At 42.2% G+C, this 21050-nt stretch overlaps 1 protein-coding gene across 7 annotated transcripts in view; it reads right to left on the bottom strand.

The window, feature by feature from the left end:
- The window catches only part of DCLK2 (doublecortin like kinase 2), a 160410-nt gene that overhangs the window by 70220 nt on the left and 69140 nt on the right, over positions 1-21050 (bottom strand). For all 7 annotated transcript variants that reach the window (XR_016440775.1, XR_016440773.1, XR_016440774.1 and 4 more), the window contains exon 3: positions 3647-3749. Coding sequence is in view for 4 of the 7 variants with exons in the window: in XM_090036370.1 (XP_089892496.1) it covers positions 3647-3749 (103 nt within the window). In the remaining 3 variants the exon portion in view is untranslated. The remainder of the gene's footprint in view (positions 1-3646; positions 3750-21050) is intronic.

Raw genomic sequence — 21050 nt, 5'->3', positions numbered from 1 at the left:
CCCTGATATTTCCCAAACATTTCTGCCAAGTTAAACAGCAATAATTTATATTAAAAAAACCCCAAAACAAAATCCAAAAAAACTTTAACCCACAAACTATATAAACTTTATTTTAAAGAGGCCAAATACTGAAATATTCTGGATTGCAATATTTTGCAATATTTTGCCATGTCTTACAACAATTCATGCAATAGTGAAAATTTGTATTTAGGCAGAGATGAGCCAGTGAAGTGGGTGGAGCAATGCTGGCTACTTCTGATATTTGCACTTTGTTATGACAGCTTTATATCTTTATATAACAACAATACAGAAGACTTTGTCCTATAGCAGAGGTTGGCAATTATTTGTGCTGGAGAGCCACTTAAGGAGTATCAACGAGCTCCTGCAGGCAGGGTTCAGAGTGGGTGCTGACCTGGCCAGGGGGATGGGGTGGTAATTGATCCTATCTGGCCCTGAGCCTGTCTTCCCTTCATCCACTGCTGGGGGCACCAAACAGAGTGGGCAGGCGGTGTCTTCACAGAGAGAGACCAGCCTGGGAACTGTGTGGGCAGGGAGCTCTTGGACAGGCGGAGGGGATTGGGCTATAGGTGGCCAGGGAGTGGGACAGGGGGGCAGGGCCAGGATTGCTGGGCAGTGATGGTGTGGGCCAGGACATGGGGCAGAGCCATGATCCACTCCCTGTATGTCTCTGTGACAGGTGGTGGTTCCACAGGCAGGGGCATGCAGACAGCAGATCGCAGCTCTACCCCAGCCCTGGCCCTATGTTGTCACTGCCCTGTGATCCCGGTCCTGGCCCTCCCTGCCTGTCCCACTCCAAGATGCTGCTGCCTACATGCCCACAACTCCATCCTATCCACCTGCCTGAACATGCTGTTCTTTCCACCTGTATAAGACAATTTCATTCTACCCATATTTTATATCAGTCTACTTATTTTTGCCAAAAATGTAGTGCTACCTCTAACAATTTTCAGAGAAAGTGAATAATGCCTGCAGGCACCAAAGGCCAGATCTAGATGTCCCACCTATATACCATGCAACATTAAATAAAAAGAGAAGCTAATAGAAGAAATCGGTAGTCATATGCATATTGACATGTTCATTCCTTTAATAATCACTGGACATACCTACATGAGATGCTAACTACGCAGTAGCTGAATAATACTGTGTGGTAGCATCACAGTACAAATATTGCTAATATGCTACTACACAGTATTAAGCTACTGCGCAGTAGTGTCACTGAAAAAGGTGCTTCTGCACAGTAACTCCAGTTACTGCACATTTATTTGGTCCTTGATTACAATCAAGGACTAAATAAATGTGCACTAATCACAGTACAGTAGCGTGTCATGTGGACATGCCTACCAATTCCAAAATTTTCACTCTCTCTCAGTAAATCCAGCAGGGGGCTGGACTCGATGATCTCCCAAAGTCCCTTCCAGCCCTGATGTCTATGAAATCTATGAAATCCATCTCTCTCTGCCACCATTTTCTATCATCCATTTATTCATTAACTATAATTTTAACCCAACCTATCAACAAAGAAATTTAACATGCATTGACTAGATCAATTTATATAAAAAGATGCAAACTGATTCAAATCCCTGTGAAGCATACAGATACTTAGATCAGTCCCAAAGTATTCCACCCTCTCATGAAAACAATTCAGGCTTCCTTTCCCTTCTCAGTTCTCTTTGTCCCCTCCTCCCTCCATCATGCTATTTTGTTTCCCACCTAAATGAATTACTTTCCTTAACTCAGCTAGTATTCATCTCTTTGCAGAGCAATTTCACTGCTGCTTCTGCTGTATCTGCACCAGTTCCAAGCAAGTGGGCAAGGCCCACTAGGGTTTTTATCTCCTTCCCACTGATTGCCATGGCTATAGTCCCTTTTTGTATTAGATCACCCAAGCTTTAACTTTTGGGTCCATTCTCAGACTTCGCTGTCCTTAATAATGTCTCCAGCACCTAGCCAGTTGCCAATGCCAATGGTAAAGGGGGAATGAAGCTCCCACCTTCACCAGTCAAATCAAGTTCTATTTCTGGCATCAAGCTGTTCTTTTCTTTCAGTGAGATTCCTACAGGAACCTGTGGGGAGGATCTCAGAAAAGGGAACAGCAGAAGAAGAAGTGAAAACAGGAATCTAGAACTACTGCAGTTTCTAAGCAAGGGGCTAAGCTCAGTTAGCCTGTTTGTGAGGTATGTAGATGGTTCAGCTGGGGCAGAAACTAAAAGCCTGGCCTTGTCCAGAGTAAGATTTGTGGAGTATTAGCTAACATATTTGCTCTCCTCCCAGGCCCGAGGGAGGATAAAAAAGCTTTAACTCAACCAGTCTAATATACATCAGGTGCACTGTCTCATATATTTTACTCTTAGGGCCTTGTTACACAGGGCACTTACTATGTTACACAGGGCACTTACTATGGGTAGAAACAGACGTCGCCCAACTGAAGCAGATTTATTGGGCAACAAACACATGACACCCATAGTCCCACATCAAGGCCACCTGCCAGACATGGGACAACAGGTGCTACGTTCCTGTGTCCCTTGCTGACCTGCGTCAGGTACTGCTCTGGCCTATGACTCATGTGGAGTAACTGGCAGCACAGTTCCTGGCACAGAGCAGGAGCTGTGGAACTCTACTCCGTTTTAAAAAATGTACTTGAGAGATAAAGGAATGTAAAAATCTAAAACTCTTGATCTTTTTTTGCAATTTCCTAGCTGGTCAATAAAAGGTATCATTTCTGAATCAAGAGTTCTGGATTTTTGCATTTTTTTTTGTCTCAGACCATCATGGCTACCAAATACATCCCTGAGAGCTAAAGGAATTTGGTAGTAGTAGAAAATAAGCTTCCCTAATATGGCATCTGGTAATATTATTCCTCTACTTCTTACTTACAAGGATTCTAATATTAAACATAATGTATTGAAATATGCTGGTGAGCAAGCTACAGCATCTTGAAATATGCTGATTTCAGATTTTAATTTGAATAATGCCTGGAAAAATTCTAGAGCTCCTGTTTAGAGACTTTCTTTTTGAGGATAGCAACTACCTAGCACCTAAATAAATTGCTAAAAGCCACAAACTAAAAAGCTTTTAATAAAAGAAACTAAGTGCACAGGAAATTCATTTTCTAAATTTAAAAAGAAAAGCTTTCTCCTAACGTAAACTGAATATGCACTGTATGTTTAACAGAAAGGATCGGAATGCTTGGAATGTACGGAACAATTCCTGTAGTTCTGAAAACGTCAGCTGCATATGTGATCTGGGAAAAAATTCAACACAGCAGGAACATGGAGACTGAGTTATAGCACACTGGAGTTAGTGCAAATGGTTTCAGTGGGCTTTGGATGAGGCTCACGGAGTGAATTAAAGGAAGGCTTTTCAACATTCACTGTCATCTATCATATGCCTTTATGTGAAGAGTCTTTTACCCAAGAAAAAACAACCAACTATATAAATTCTCACTGACACAGACTGGAACTAAATTATTGTTCAGAAAAGTATTTCTTATTAAGAAAACATTTCAGCTGGAATAAAAATATGTAATATAAGTTTCTTTAGAAACATTTCACTTTTGATTCATGAAGGGAAAAAAGAAAATGTGTGAAGGGTGACATTTTAATTAATTTAAGATGTACCATCTTACCGCTATGATCCAGTACAAAATCATCTTGTGCATAACGGTATTTCTCAGGTCCACATGCAATGAAAACATCATCATCTCCAAAGAAATCTTGCAAACAGGTAACCTCAAAGATTCAAAAAGAAAAAGAAAAAATAAGTAAAATAGTATGCCAAATATAAATGTATAAGTTGTGTTATATTTAGTCAACACAGCTTAGCAGACTTGTACTTCCTTCTCATAGTTCTCTAGTCCACTCCAGCACTGGTTGTCCTAGGGTTATTTTACCTTGACAGAAGCTTCTGATTGTCAAGAACTGCAAATAGTCCTTAGAAAACTTCAATGGCAGTCTTCTCTGATATTCAGTATATGTATCACTGTATATAATTCAATGTAAATGATGATGGCTTTGACAGTAACAACTATAAACCATTACTGAAGTCTCCGATTTGACATATTTATGTTTAAATAGCTTGTGAAAAGCCTCCTAGAAAAATGAACATACTTTTTCAATCTAAACCAATTTCTTTGTTTCTCCTTGAATAATTTTTAGTACAAATCAAACATTTCCCGTTTATTAAAAACTTATTAATTAGTATTAGCACTACGTTAGTATTAGTATTAATTAGTATAAGTGCAATAAAAGCATTAATAAATATGTTGCATAGTGTGAAACTTTGTACATAAACTTGAAATAATATGCTATCAGAACCTTGCATCCTAGAGATTTGGAGGCAACATGTAACCAGACTGTGCCCTTTTCCTTTCCATGCCCCAGTGAGGAGAGTCCGGCGACTGAGAGGCGGGCATGAAGAAACAGTTTTAAAAGAACAAGAAAGGCTTGCGAATGAGGACTAGTCTCATCTGCATTCTATAAATCAATGGGACAGCTTCAGTAGGAGAAGGGTCAGGACCATTATCTGTTAGGGCAGGAGATAGCAAACTTTACTTGCCTTTACAATGGCCACCATGGGCCAATCCCTTGCTGCTGCCCCAGTACTCCCTGCTTTCTCTGGCACCCCTCCCTGCAGCCTCTGGTTATTGGTTATTGTCATACCAAGTGGCGCAGCCATGGCTTGGCCAACAGCCATGCTGGTGGGCAAATTTGGTGGCAAGCGCAGAGAGGAGGTAGGCTGGGCATCAACAGTGACTGCATAGGGAAGAGGTGGAGCACAGCATAGGTACATGCCAGGATGAACAGCATACAGCAAGCAAAAGGACCCTAGAGGCATCTCTTCTGGTGTCCCTAATGCTGTCTGTGCCTGATCATTCCCACCACGATGGGCAGGATCTGGCCTGCAAGCTGCAGGTTACCAACTCCTGTGTTAAGGGAAGCAGCTCTATTCAAGAACACAATCCCAAAATAATCTTGTGTGCACAGACATTTTGCCACTGATGCTCTAAACAGTGCCCACAGTACCTTTCAATGCATATCCTAGATCCTAGAGTTAAATATAAACAATGAAATCTAATAACTAAGTAAGAATTTAAGGAGGGATTTTCAGATGCAGCCATTAGATATTGATCTACATTTGCTCCTTGTGAAATAAACAGGAGTTTAACCATCACAATCCTTGTGAGCAAAGCTCAACTGTATATGGAGAGGCACTAGATTTCTAATGGGAAAAATACTGGTCTCCTGTTAGAAACCAGGAGTGTACAGGCATTTATGCCACTTCTCTTGCAGGAAACAGGCTGATTCTGAGAGAAAAACTGTCTTTGTTTCAGTGAGGAATATCTCTCCTGTGGGAGACTTTCTCTCACAGGAACAAATGCTTGTATGCTTGCCCTAACTTACCTCCTTCAAGAGACTAGGAGAAGCCTAGTGCAGGGAAGTGTTCCTGTGTCTTCCCCAGACTGGAGTAACCCCAAGTTCAGCAGGTGCTTCCTATGCCTTCCTCAGACCACAGTGACCCCAGTCTGGGAAAGTGTGGGGAGCGAGGGGTGACTGCAGGCACTGCTTAAAATTTTTGCCATGCCGGTCACAGCACAGCTTTTCCTTGATCCTTACACAGGATCTTGTACTGTACACTACAACCTATCACCAGAGAAAAAAGCTATAACATCACAAAGGCAGAAACTAGGACCTCTTCAAACAATCAAATGCCAGAGCTGGCTTTTCCAAAGAACAGACTCTTTTTTAAAAAGCAACGCAAAATGAAATCCCATACAACATTCATTTGCATTTACAGGAAAAAAAAAGAAAGCAAAGGTCTGAAATTTAAATTGATTAAAGTTTTTAATGTGCTGCATATCACACTTAGAATGAAAAACCCTCTTTACCATTATAGACAATGAAGAGTAGATAGTAAGAACTACATGGAAGCTAAGATAGGTATAACTATTTGCCAAGACCAAATAACTTTGTTTTGGTAATAAAAAGGTCAAAAGCTTCCATTACCAGGGAATGGTCTTCTTTCCTCTGGTTTAATAATGAACAATAAAACTAGCATCTGCTACCAAACCTGATAATAGTAAATATTGGCTGATACACAAGGAATGTTTGCTTCTGCCTGCAGTTGAAAGATACTCAGAATTTCAATGACTCCCCGCTCCCTGCAAGATCATTCAAACAAGGCTTTCACAAGCAATGCAGTTGTCATGGCAGCTAACTCACTGATAAAAGCAGGCTGCATTTACAGTAAAAGATTTTCACTACATTGAAACATGAGGGATAGAACATTTGTTTGATTATATTGTGAAGCTCAGAGTCCTTCCACCAGTCAAGAAAATCCATTTATCTTTGACTTATCGGCATGCTAACAACAAAACCTAGTGTCATTGACTAGAGACAATTTGAGCTCTACTTAAAATTGCTGTTTCTAGTTTAAATGAAGAGGCAACAGTAACAGCTGGAAACTAGAGGATTCTGAAAATTCAAGAGTTAGTCTATTAAGATTTTTCCTCTAGTTTTTTTTACTCTTTTTAATACTTGGCATGAGAGCTGGCAATACTGAAGAAGCCAATGGGAAGACTTCAGTGTTCTGTGCTTGTTTAGATATCTCAGGCTGAGGATCTGCATTGGACTCTCAGCCATTTATATATTACATGTCTACCAACCTCTTTATGGTCCCCATCATCTGTGTGCTATGAAGATGCATAAAGCAATACAAGATTTTTACTGTGTGTGCATGTACATTTACTCACACACTGTATATAAATTACATATACAATATCTATACTTTATATTTATAGGAACTCATTCAAGTTTACAGTTGGGAACATCGACTGATTATTGCAACTATGCATAATAATCATTCAGCTACACAGGTGATTATTATAGTTTAACAGCAGCACAATTTTAATATACAAACCTTTAACTCTCTATTAAAATATGGCTGGAAGGCATATTTCAAATAATGAAGGTTTTCCCCAAAGGGTCTGGACTAACCCTAGAATATTTATAAAATTTATGAATTAAAGAAAGGTACAAACAGTAGATTCAGCAAAAAACGACAACCTGTTATAATTTATTCAATCCAAATAATATGTTAAAATGTGCATCCTCAAACTAGGAGCTAACTGAGTACCTAAGTACTTATATGGTCCTTCTCATCATGATGTCCAGGCAGCCCCCAAGGGTAATACTAAAATAAAGTCTTTTCATGTACATTAGCTGTAAGAATGAACCACAAATGAGTAGGTGCATTTAAATAAATAAATAAAAAAGGATGAAGGCATCTAAGGTGATAACCAACTTAGTACATGAGATGTGAGACAAGTTACTGAAGAATAAGAAATATTTTGCACTTAGTTCTGAGGGAGGTCCAGAATCTTCTGCACTAACAAACTATGCAGATCCCATCAAATCACCTTTCCAAAATGAAAAGTAGCATCATAACCACACCCATATGTCAATTAGTTTGTGAGATTTATCCCCTTAGAATTTTTTTCTTTAAAACCATAGCAGTTTTTTCCCAGTTTCCTAAGCGCTGAATAACTTGTGCATCTGCTATGCAAAGGAGTTTTTTGCATAAAACATGTTTGTAGACAGTCCACTAAGAAAAGCACACTAGCAATTCCAGTTATTTAAGCACTGAAATTTGGTCTATGCATCTGGTTTGTGGCGAGTATTATTAGGTAGATTATTTATTAACCATTTCTGGGAACTTAATCTAGCTCTGGTGACCTGATGCTTGTTATACAAATCTAAGTGGAATGGTATATTTAAAATAAATAATTTTGTAATGGATCAGTTGGTGTGCTGTCATTCAATGCAATGACAATGGTATCAATGGAGTTGCACATAAACACATTACAATATTACACAATGAGTTGGCAAATCTGTAAAAAGAAATTCCCCTAAGTAATAGCTCTTTCACTAATTCTAACACATTATAAATCTCATCCAGGGAAAAGCTTTTTCAAAAACAATCAGACATTTTTGGTTCCTTAAGAAGGTCTTATTTGAAGGGCTACGTACAGACAGGCAAAAGTCGGAGGCAGAATCGATCCAATCTGATCACTTAAACCAGTTTGTGTGTAACTTCTGTTTCTATCCAAGAAGTGGTCACCAGTTTCTGAAAATCAGGTCCTTTGAAGGCATTTCAATTCAGGTGCCCAGAAACTGAAGCACCAAAATGACTACTCAAAGCCTCAGCCTTGCTTTCTGTAGTTCATGTACTAAGAAATCTTCTCAAGCATTTAGTACATTTTCATTGGGGCCTTGTAGATAATCTTCATTAGAAAGTTTCCCTCCAGTCCAGCTGCTATATGGTTTTGACTGGACCAGAATGCCTGCATTTTATTTAACAAATTAACTTTCTTTACAGAGCTACCACAGCTACTTTTTTAAAACCTACTTATTATTAGTGGTGTGCAAAATGGGCCATATTTGATTTGGATTCAGCCCAAATAGGGGACAGTGGTTCAATTAGTTGATTCATAGATGTTAGGGTCGGAAGGGACCTCAGTAGGTCATCAAGTCTGACCCTTTGCACTGGGCAGGAAAGAGCACCAGCTAGGTGCTTGTCCAGTCTCCTCTTGAAGACCCCCAAGGTAGTGGAGAGCACCACCGCCCTTGGAAACCCATTCCAGATTCTGGCAACCCTTACTGTGAAGAAGTTCTTTCTAATGTCCAACCTAAATCTGCTCTCTGTCAATTTATGGCCATTGTTCCTAATTCTGATCCTATCACTGTCCCCAGTTCGATTCGGCCGAATACAAATCTGAAGATTCGATGCTGATTTGGAAAATCAGCAATTCCGGCACAGATAAACATTAAATGTTTTTTCTAAATACCTCAAGGTACCAGACATGGCTTGTGAATGCTGCGATGCCGTGGAAGATGGAGCATCCCACAGTAGTGTGTGTGTGTGTGGGGGGGTCTCCCCCTGTGCTCGGTAGCAAACATGGAAGTGGACTGGAAGTACTTCCGGTCTGCTTCTGGGTCTGTTGGGGAGTGCACTGAGGGAACCCCCATCCCAGCAATCAGCCATGTGGGGACCCCAGGTGCTCCCCCCAGACCCAGAAAGCACCATTCGCCAAGCTGGGGGGGGTCATGGGACAGAGGCCTGTGCGCTCCCCAGTGGACCCAAAAGTGGATCAGAAGTGCTTCTGGTCCACTTCTGGGTCTGCTGCTGAGCACGCTGGGGAGCCCATCATGCTCTTGTAGGATGCTCCATCTGCCCCAGCATCACAGCATTCACGAGCCGCCTGGTACCCTGAGTTATGTAGAAAAAATATTTAAAGCTGTGTCTGTCTGAATCGCTTAATCTTTCCGAATCTATTCAGAGGGTTCCAATTTGAGTCAGAGAGATTAAAGGGTCTCCTGATTCAATATGGAGATTCAGCCACTGAATCGGGCTGAATCTCTGCCAAACCAAATCAGGGACTGAAGCTTCACACAGCCCTACTTATTATGCCATGCATCAAACTGAAAATGAGAGAGGTTTTTCTGGTTCATTATAATAACCAACAACAGTGACGCACAAAAAGGGAGGATTTACACAAACACATATGAAACATCTTTTAGATGCTTTCTCCCCCAAGTCATGCCTTGGCTAGGAAAATAACTTTTATAAATGCTATATTTGAAACATCAGTTCACAAATAGTTTAGCACCTTTAAAATATAAGCTGATTACTCATGGTTAAACTACTATGGTTTTACAAGCATTAAACCCTCTTTACAATGTTAAGGTACAACTGATTTTCCTAAGCTAGGCACTGCCTGTGTGTCTCCTACCATAGCTTCCAACATCTTCTCAAACATGTCAGAAATAAGACACTAATCCAGAAATGCTCCTTTGATATCCCCAACAAAGTCACCAGACCTGTATTGTCTCTGCTCAACATCTGTAGTACCACAAAGCAGTGGTGTAACTAGGGTGGTAATAAGAGGCAATGCCCTAGGCACCAATGTGTGAAAAAAAGCAGCTGCAGCTTGCAGCAGCACATTGCAATTGCAACAGCAACTAGAAGTCACTGATTCTGCTTTGCCCCAGATGTCTGGCTGCAGTCATTGGCTGCTGCCACAAAGCAAAGTAGATTGCTAGCTAAATGCTATGGACCAGATTTGTTCACTGTTCTTTAAAACACCAAAATCAGATCTCTGCAGAGGCTGGAGGTGGAAAATCAAAGAAAACCAGACAGGAACATGTTTTGTTACGTTTTATAGTAAAAGCATCTGGAAATCAATGGTACATTTTTCTTTTTGAAAATGTCTATCACCTTTGAGAATGTTGTTCATCTGATTCAGAGCATTCTTTTGCATGTTCACCAAAGGTGTCTCTGAACATGTTTAGATAAGTCAGGGGATCATCACTTTCTAATAACCACAAGAAAGGTGAAGCTCATCATAAGTCTAGTGAAAAGAAGGCATACCGAACCCAAGGGAATTCACTTTACAAAATTAAAATTGGCTTCAACTTCAGTAAAACCAAACAAGCACCCAAAAGACTATGTTCTGACCAACTAAAAACTGGCTTGTCTTCAATTAGTTCACAGAGCACTAAGTGAACTACAAAATAATAATTACCTAGGCTCCTGGGAATGTTCAAACTGTTATATTTAATGTTTCATTCTAACATAGGGTAGGAGACAGTAATATATTCTCCTACATTTTGCAGCTTACCATAAATAAAGGCAAGAATTTTTGCAAGCACTCCCTTTTTCTTGGACCAACTGTTAAGCCTACACGGTGGAGGGACATGGGGGAGACAACACGGTGGTGAAGGGAGCATGCACTTTGTACAACCTGAGGCGCCTCTGGCCCACATGGATGTGGCCCCCCAGCTGCTGAAAAGTTGGACAGCTCTGTTTTGTAATAATAAATAGAAATCTGAAAAACTAGTATTAGTAATAATAGTAGCTCATACATAAGTAACAAAAGAGGAACACAAACTACTTTAGAATCATGGGTAAGGAATGTATTATTTTTCAGATGGGAAAAGTGACACGGCAAAAAGTGACTGGGCAAAAAATATAACTCCTACAGTGAATCAGTGGCAGAGATGGGAGAAGAACCCAGGTTTCCTAAAAAACAGCTTCCTCTTCTAATTTATAGTTATTCTGTCTTTGTCATGTAATATATGTACATCCTACATAGTACAGTGTTCAGATTTTATGAAGGAAAGTAAAATTCATGGATTTGTTTTCCAAATGGCTTACCAAAAAGAAATACACTTGACAAGTGCTTATGTTCAGGTTACAAAGTTCATTCCCTCCAGGGGTGGCTTCTTCAGTCACTGTGACAATTTTCAAGGTACATGGCTAGCACATAAGCTGCTCTTCACAAAGACATTCATTTCTCAATTATATGGCTAGAAATGTAATTTGCAACTATCTCACATAGCTAGATCTGAACCTGATGGACATAAAGGACTTGGCCTTTTCTCCTCCAGAAGGCACAAAAAATGATGTTCAGTCTGTAAAACACAAGTTGAATAATCATCCTTTATGATTAATTTAAAACAAGAGAGAAACCTTTGGTGATATCACTATCCATGTAATATTTGTTCCTTCTTCTCTTATGGGAAAACCCTACCAAATTTAGAAGGCATGAAAACAGTAAATTTCAGACAAAGTTAATGTAATAAGCGGAATTTAAACTTTACTATAGAATGTAATAGTTTTCTCTACGACTGCTGAAACACACACTGAGAATTTCATATCAGGCACAACTTCCTATTATATTGCAAGATGCTCTACATTTTTCTATGGAACTTTTAAGTAAAGCCCCTTGGCTAAGTACAGGCAATTAAAAAGCAGGAGGCTGAATTGATTCATTCTTTGCAGGTTAGTTTAAGCTGTAGAGATTAAACTGAGAAACAACTGAATATTACTTTTGATTCAGGAAATGCCTGAAGTGGCTCAGGCCAGATGACAGGGGGCACTACAGTATGGCTCTCTGGCATGTAGACATCATGGGCTGTGTGTTCGCTTCCTCTTCCTGCTGCCCCTGAGGTCCCTGGGATTTGTAGCCCAGAATCACAGCAGTGGGACACTGCAGGGTTGCTCCTCACTTCCTCTTCCTGCTTCCAGGTGCCTCTGGGATCTGCAGTCCAGTCACAGCCAGCAGTAACTTTAGCAGGGCAGGGCAAGGAAGCTCTATACTTGGGGGAAGGGGGATTTGATTGGGGGAAGTGGGGTTTAACCCCCTCCCTGGCCCCAGGCCCCAGCCAGGGTTTACCTGGGGAGGAAGGGAGCAGTTCCTTCCTCTCCCTACCCCCTAACCCTCCTCTGCTGGAGCAGGCAGCACAGCCCAGCCCAGGGCTGTAAAGCATGCTGGGATGCTGCGAGACTGTGCTTGAACTTGAACCAGGAAGGGGTCTGGGACGGAAGTTTCATAAACTGGTTTGACCCAAATCAGTTAAGTCTGATGCATTCAACCAGGTTTATCTTAAACCAGCTTCAGCCATTTTGAAACTGGTTTATGTGCACTGGATTTCCATTCCACATTTAAACCAGTTTCTGATTACTTAAGCTTATGTGTAACTTCTGTCCTTTTGTGACCACAGGAGACATACTTTAAACATTATATGTTATGTCAGACTCTCCTCATGGGTTCAAACAGCAAATCAAATGTTGCCCAGAACATGGCCCTGAGTGCTTTAGAGGAAGGCAAGACAACAGGAGGAACTGATGTTTAGGAATAAATCAAACAAAGAGCCAATTCATTCCCCACCTTGCCTTAGCAAGTCTCTGCATCTAAATCTGCTAACATTTTATTTCTTCCTCCACAGCACTGAATTCATTAATCTAATTTGTAACTCAGTCTGGCTTGAAACAGTTCATACACAGGTAAAACAGTAAGCATTAAAATAAAGTCCAGTTCTGGGCACCACACTTCAAGAGGGATGTGGCTAGCACTGAGAGGGTCCAGAGGAGGGCCACTCACATGGTCAAGGGGCAGCAGGGTAGGCTCTACGAGAGGAATAACAGCCACAAATTGTTAGAGAGAAGGTTCAGGCTGGACATCAGGAGACATTACTTTACAGTTAGGGGTGCCAGGCTCTGGAATGGGCTCCCAAGTGAGGTGGTACTCTCTCCTACCTTGGGGGTCTTCGGTACTCTCTCCTACCTTGGGGGTCTTCGGTACTCTCTCCTACCTTGGGGGTCTTCAAGAGGAGGCTGGCCGGATATTTGGCTGGGGTGATATGACCCTGGCACCTGTTCCTGCCTGGGACAGGGGGTCAGACCTGATGATCTGTTTAGGTCCCTTTTGACCCTCAGGACTATGATACTATAAAAAAGCTGATTTGTTTTTATACATACAGCGTTGGCACGGAAAGTATTAAAATAGCCAATGCAAATGTCTAGATAGCTACTTCATGGGTTAAGAGCAGCTCAAAAATACTAGAATCTGTTATAATTTAAATATGTATTTTATATAATGCCTTTATCTAAAAATTTAGAGTACAGAATTAAATTTACATTCATTTATGGTTTATGTAGACATTATAACTAATGTCGCTTATAAGCCAAACTAAAAAAAAACCTGACTCAGATCATTTGTTCCACTACAGCAAATGTCTTCTAACACAACTTGTAGGACCATATAAATATCATGCAACTGGGGCATTAATGGATAAACAGATCCATTCCAGCTCTGAAGCCACCTTTCTTTCAAAGTGCAGTCACAGCTCTTTGAAGATATATAATTTAGCTCAATTTAACATGGCTGGCTCCATTCAAATAAGAGGCAACAGGATCTCCTGTTTTAAGGCAACTATTGGATTACTGTCTTATTTTTGTTAGGAAGAAAGCTTCTATGGAAAATGAAAATACTGCTTCAGCTACAAAAATAATTAAAACATCAAAAGTGGGAAAGGATAGTAAGTCTGTTTGCAAATGTTTTAACAATACCAACAGATTTCCACACTACCAACTTCAAGAAAACAGGATATGGTATAAATATTTGAAAGAGGAAGTGTGTGACATAAGGGACAAAGGAAAGGAAGCTTGGGTGTGCAGCACACTCAGTAATAATTAGAATAGAGTACGTGCTTTTAGCTGAGAAGTACTGACAGGCAGCTGAAGCAGAAAACACTCACAGCAAACCAGAGTTCTTCCTCTGTACACTGCTGCAATAGAACATCAATACTCTTGTGGTCTGAATTTAGACACAACCCCCACTACCAACAACACCCTCAATATGCTACATGTCTAATCCTTCTGGGTAATGCCTCTCTGAACAGGACACTTGCATTACATTCACATTGCTCCATGTATCGTTAACTTGTCCTCTCCTATCAGCCTTTATTTTTGAGGAAGGTACTCAATGATTTGTTGGTCTCCCCAGGTATGTCATATTTGCAATTCTCATTATCAACCTTCCTTTTTGGTTAAAGCTACCAGAGCCATCTCCTCTTCACAATGCTAGCATTTCCATTAAAATTAATATAGTGCTTTCTCTGACTGACTGACTGACTGACTGTAGTTGTTAGGTTTACAGTTCAAGGGTTTTGATGAGGTCTGAAAGCACAAAATGCAAGAAAAGCACTCCTGCAGAAATAGGTCAAATTTCTGTTTCTATTTCAGAATCATCACCAGGAGGGATAAATCTACCTTCAAAAGCAAAAATTTCCTCTGGGCAACCTTGAGCACTATAAAGAAGGTAAAAAGGGCATACTGATCCTTTCTGACTGAGCACTGCAACACCAGCACACTATAGTTCTGCCTTCCTGAAAAGTTTCATTCAGTTGTCTGCACCCTCATAAAGCAACCTGACTAGGGATACATAGGTCCTCATTGTTCTTAAAAAAATAAGCCACTGACTTTTTTAAGGACTCAGACTGAGACCACAAAGGAGGTTCATTATCAGCTTATAGCAGTGGTACTCTACCTCTTGGCCTCATGGGCTGGATGAATGGTGCAGGGCTGGTCTGTGGGCTGGATGGGGCTCCAGGGACTATAATCAGGTCCCATGCCACCTCACCAGAATCAGACCATTCACCACTTCTGCCCATCCCTGCACTGCCGCCCCCATCCCTGCACAGCTGAACTGCGCCCAGCACCCTCCTGCTGGTCCTACACATCCTGAAAAATCCTGTGTTACCTGACTATGACCTGCCCTGCCCTGCCTCTGCCAGGCCCTGCCTCTTGATACAGCATACAGGGCCTTGTTATCTGGCCTTCAGGGATTAGTATGAGCATGGAAATTTGGCAGCTAAGTGGCAACTGCTGCTACTGCTCCCACACTGCCAAATACAGGTCTCCCTCACTTTATGCTGTACATGCGTTCCTGGAAAGCAGTGCATAACAGGAATTCACATAAAGGGAACCCACTTTACAATGTAGCAAACAGGGATACATTCCAAGACCCTGACTGTACTGACCCCCAGACCCATTTCTTCCACTTTTTCAAGACAATTTTGGTATTTATTCGCCAACAGTAGACAGTACACACAAGCATAGAGCACTATCATAATGGGGCTGGCAACTATAGAAACACGTCACAGACAACGAGCGAGGAACCCAGATCCACACAGGAGACTATATTTTGGTGCGCATCACTCCCATAATGCACCACACAAAGCAGCTGACTTTGGGTTTCCACCACACTGATCATATGAGAGTGAATTTACCTTCCATATAATGAATTTTTTATATAAAAAGGGTCATTGCATAAGAGCGAATCCGCACATACAGAATCCACATAAAGCAAGGGAAACCTGTATTTGGACACATGGGGAGCCTCACAGGCCAGGTGACATGGATCTGCGGGCTAGATCTGGCCCCCAGGCTGGAGTCTGAGCACCCCTGATTTATAGCGACCAAAATGTCTACTATAACTAAATGCAATTTCCTGGCAACACTTCTTTAGCAAACAAAGAGCAGGCAAATTCATTGTCAGTAGATATCAAGCAATGACTAAAAAGAAAGAGGGAAGAAGATGGAGAAGCAGAAGAACATTTATCACGCCCATATCTGAAAAGGCCTGTGCAGTTGTGAATATTTCTTTGTCATTGACAATTTATTCCTTTGGAAGACTGAGTAGAAACTATATAGTGTTAAGGTGTTTGACAAAAAGGCTTACTCACAGATAAAGAAGGAAGCACACAAGAGGCAATCAAGTCTGGAAAATGGCATAAGATCAGGGCTCTCCAATTTCTATGCTGCTGGGGGCTTCATGCTGCACAGGCCACACCAGCAGGGGCCATCCACCCCACCAGGGATACACACTGGGTGGATGCCCCCATGTCATTGCACAGCAAGCATGAGCGCTGACCCCAATGTACTGTGTGCAGGTATGAACATCATGGCCTCACCCTCAGCTTCCCAGCTGTGAACTCCCCACTGCATCACACCGTGCACTGTGGCAGGCAACAGGCTTCTCTGGCACAGTGGGCTGTGCTGTGAAACCCAAATAGGGAGAGGAAGCCTGCAGCCCCCAGCTGCTGCTTATGGGGCAGTGGAAGCTGTGACAGCTCAGAGGCCATCAATTAACCTTTCACAAGCTACATGAGTTAACACACAGAAACTATCAGGTCACCTGGAAACTCTGCTCAAATAGCTAGGCTTCTGCTGCTGTAGAAATAAGCAAATGACTACGTGGAAGCCTGCCTGAAAATTTTTCAGTGTGTTTGAAGAATAAATCTACTATAGGTCACTGACTCCCACCTATTGTGATCATTCCAGTCAGCCTGAGGGTTTGGGGAAATGTCAAAATGTTTATGAGGGAGGGCCTAAAAAACATTTTCTTAATGCAGAACGTAGGTTCAACACATTCAAATTCCTTTTATCAGTAAAGACAATAAATGCTATTTTTGCATACAGAGATCCTGCGCTGCTGTCAGAGGGATGAGATCTCACGAAGACATAGGCGACTCATAGGAGGGGCATGGGGGAACACATGCCTCCTCTGAGATTGGCTGCTGCTGCCGCCACTGGCATCTGTGGGTGGTCGCCGCTCGCCACCTGCCTCCTCCCCTCGCCACCAGCATCTGTGGGCAGTCCCCACTCACCAACATGACCACCAGCATGTGCAGGCAGTCCCCACTCGCCACCGACACTGCCGCCTATGAATACTGCTCCCCGAGTCTCGGGAGGCACTGGTTGTTCATGCATGCAGAGAATGAAAAGAGCAATTAAATCATAGAAAAATAGAGCTGGAAGGGACCTTAAGAAGTTATCCAGTCCTACCTCTGCTCAAGGCAGGATTATCTCTGTCTAACTCATCAAGTTTAGCCAAGTGTTTGTCTCACTTGCTGTTTGAAACTTGTAAGAATGAAGATTCCACAACCCACCTTTGTAATCTGTTCAAATGGTTAGTGAAAAAGCTCTTGAAGTGAGAAAGGCTTTGTTTGTTTGTTCATTTAATATCCAGCCTAAATTTCCCTTGCTGCAATTTAAGACCAATGTTCTTCATCCTATTCCCTGGAGCCACAGAAAATAACATACCTCTGTTCTCTTTATAACTACACTTCAGATATTTGAAAGTTATCAAATCTTCCTGTCAGTTTTCTCTTCTCCAGACTAAACAGCCCTCGTTCTTTCAGCCTTTCTTCAAAAAACATGTTTCCTAGGCTTCTAAACATTTTTGTCAATGTTGGAGTTTGGATGTGTTGAACCTACATTCTGCATTAAGAAAATGTACTCCACTAGACTCCTTCAGTCTGTCCACATCTTTCTTAAAGTGTAGAGCCCAGAACTGGACACAGAACTCTAGATAAGGCCTTGCCAGCACTGAACTGAGTGGGAAAATTACTTCCCTTGATTTGCACATGACACTCCTATTAATACAGCTCAGTAGGTTATTTCTTTTGTGACAAGAGCACACCATTGAACCATTGGCTCATATTCAGCTTATGGTCCACTGTAACCTCCAGGTTTTCTGAAGTACTGCAGCATGGCCAGTCATTCCCCAGTCTGTATTTGTGAATATGATTGTTCTGTTCCAAATGCAAGACTTTGTAATTATCCCTACTGAATTTAATTCAATTTCAGACTGTTTGTTCAGTTTATCAGGGTCATTCTGAATCTTAACCCTCTTTTCCAGAGTGTTTACAACTCCACCCAACTTGGTGTTGTCTGAAAATTTGAAAAGCATGCACTCAATCCTATCTTCCAAATTATTAACAAAGATATTTAACAATACCACACTCAGGACAGAGCCCTGAGAAATCCCACTCAATACCTCCTCCTAAGCAGACGATGATCCACTGATGACAGATTGTTGAAAACGATGACCCAAGCAGTTCTGTATACACTTTACAGTACTATAATCTAAAATGTATTTCCTCATCTTATTAATGAATGTAATAGAAGGCAATGTCAAAAGCCTTGCTAAAATCAAAGTATATTGCATCCATTGTCTTCTCCCCATCTACAGAACTAATCACCTTGTCATTGAAGGAAATCAAGTTTGTCTGGTACAACTTGTTGTTGATGAATGCTTGTTGGCTATTCCTGGTTGTCTTGCTCTTCTGTAGGTGCTGAGAAACAGATTCCCTGATGACTTCAACCAAGACTTCAACCAAAAATCTTTCCAAGTATTTACGTCAGGCTGACTGGTCTGTAATTCCCCAGTCCTCCTCCTTTCCTTTCTTCAAGAAAGGCACTGAATTTGCCCTTTTCTAGTTATCCAGGACCTAACCCAGGGGTGGGCAAAATATGGCCCACCACCTGAGTATCTGGCTTGTGGGCTGGTGGTCACAAAGTCATAGGATCTGTCCCATTGGGAGCTGGATGTTCTGGTTGCTGTGTCTCATGCCAGGTAGGTGGGCACATCCGGCCCCATCCACAGCTTACAGGAGCTCCTCCCCTGCTCACCAGAAGCAGCACCAGGTGCATGCTGGCATCAGCTGTGGATGCTGCCTGCAAGTTCCTGCCAGGAATCGGAGAGACTGCCCAGGACTGCAGCTGATGCGCTGATTCAGCAGCATCTTCTGCAGACCTGGGAGGATGCCCTGATCCTCAGGGGAAAGCTGCCACCCGGTACTTTTGCATCACATAGGGCAGGAGCTGGGTTAAGCTGCAGGACTGTGCTGGATATGTGGGACAGCTGTGAGGGTGAGGCAGGGGAGGAAAGGGGAAGACAGAGAGAGGTGGCCCTGCCCATGATGAGCAGCAGTGGCTGGTGCTGGGCACAGGGCAAGAGTAGGACCTGGCAGCAGGCATGTTTGCTGCTTCTGGGGCCCTTCTGGCTGCAGCTGACCAGGGCAGGTGCCAGGGCTGCCTTGTGGCTCTTCAACTTACACCAGCTCTTGCCCCATGTGCTGGAAGCAGCAGTGGGTGGGCACTGGCATCAGTTGCAGATGCAAGCGGCAGCTTCCCCCTGGTAATCGCAGTGTCTTCCCAAGCCCTTCCTTGGGGTAGAAGGGTGGGCCAGAGGCTGAAGCTGCTGCCCCAGCTCCTCCCCCACCACACACCCACAGCCCCATCCCAAGTAGGGAGGTTTGGTGAGCTGTTGCAGTGGAGGAGGGGTGGGGGAGGGAGGGAGGGTGCTGACTCGGCTCACAACATCTCCCCAAAACTTCCTGTGGCCCATGGGCCCAAATAATTGCTCACCCCTGACCCAACCCAACATCCATGATTTTTCAAAGATGATAGTCAATAACTATGAAATTACCTTGGCCAATTCCTTTAGTACTCTAAGGTGCACCCTGTCCAGCTCTGATGACTTGAAAATATTTAGATCCTCTAAGTAATCTCTAACCTGTTCTTCTATTACTCTATTCTGTTTGTCTCACTCCCTGTCTTTGCTGCCAGTTCCACTCATCATCTAGCAGCTAATTTTATTTGTGAAGACTGAAGTAAAAAAATGGATGAAATACTTCAGCCTTTTCTATATCATTGTTACTAAATTACCTTCTGCATTCAGTAAGAGACAGCCACTTTCCTTGGTCTTTCTCTTACTTCTAACATACTTATAAAATCCTTTTTAACTGTCTGTTACACCCCTTATTAACTGTCTCACATTGTGCCTTGGCCTTTCTGTTTTTCTCCCTTCATGCCTGTGTGATACGCTTATACACCTCCCTAACATCGTGTCCAAGTTTCCACTTCTTGTAGAGTTGATTCTGAGTTTCAACTCATTGAGGAGTTCACTGTTTAGCTAGGCTGACCTTCTGCTGCACTTCCTCTATTCAAATTCAGATACCTTGCTCCTGTGGCCCTAAGAAGACCTTAAAGTACAACCAGATCTCCTGAACCTCTTTTCCTTCTGACTTACCTCCTGCAGATTACTGCCCACCACTTCCCAGAGTTCGTTAAAATCTGCTTTTCTAGAGCCAAATGTCTTTATTCTGCTGCTCTTCTTCCTTTGTTTCTCTTGGATCTTGAAATCTATCATTTCATGGTCCCTTTCACTCAAGTTGCCTTCCACCTTTCCATTTTCAATCAATTCCTCCCTGTTTGGAGCAGCAAGTCAAAAAAAGCTCCTCCACCTACTAAGCATCTCCACCCCCTGTACCAGAAGTTATCCCCAACACATTACAATGGACTGTTTATACACTGCTGTGTTTCCCTCCTAGAAATTTCATGGTAATTAAAGTCCTCCATGAGAAGCAAGTCCAATGTACCAATGGTCTGTCCCAGTTTGCAGCAGGATACTTGTTGTGTAAATGCAGAGTGGTGCCACTAAAATCTGTGACTGTACTCCATATTTGCCCCCAGATGTCCATTTCTGAGCATGTTTAGATTTTTGGGCATAGCAAGGAGCCTTTAAAAAGGCAATTTCTTACCAGTTTGCTTGGCTACTCTAAATCCTTGTTAAGGCCTAGGTTGATCTGTTTGTCTGATCCAGCAGAAACAGGAAAAAGGAACAATCAAAAGCTTTTGCAGCCTCATTGCCCTGTGGCTCCAATCAAGCAAAGCACTTAAACACATACCTAGCCTTAAGTATTTGAGCTTTTACATTGACTTCTGTAGGACTACTTGTGGGCATGAAGTTAAGAGCTCGTGGGCCTATATTAAGGATTTGATGGCCTCCCCTTAGCTTCTGAAAACACAACTGAAGCAATAAAGTGACAGATTAAATCTCA

The sequence above is a fragment of the Crocodylus siamensis genome, chromosome 2 (assembly GCF_052110815.1).
Source record: "Crocodylus siamensis isolate JL-2025a chromosome 2, ASM5211081v1, whole genome shotgun sequence".
NCBI lineage: Eukaryota > Metazoa > Chordata > Crocodylia > Crocodylidae > Crocodylus > Crocodylus siamensis.
Note: the sequence above shows the minus strand (reverse complement) of the source record. Positions and strands in the feature narration are given on the sequence as shown.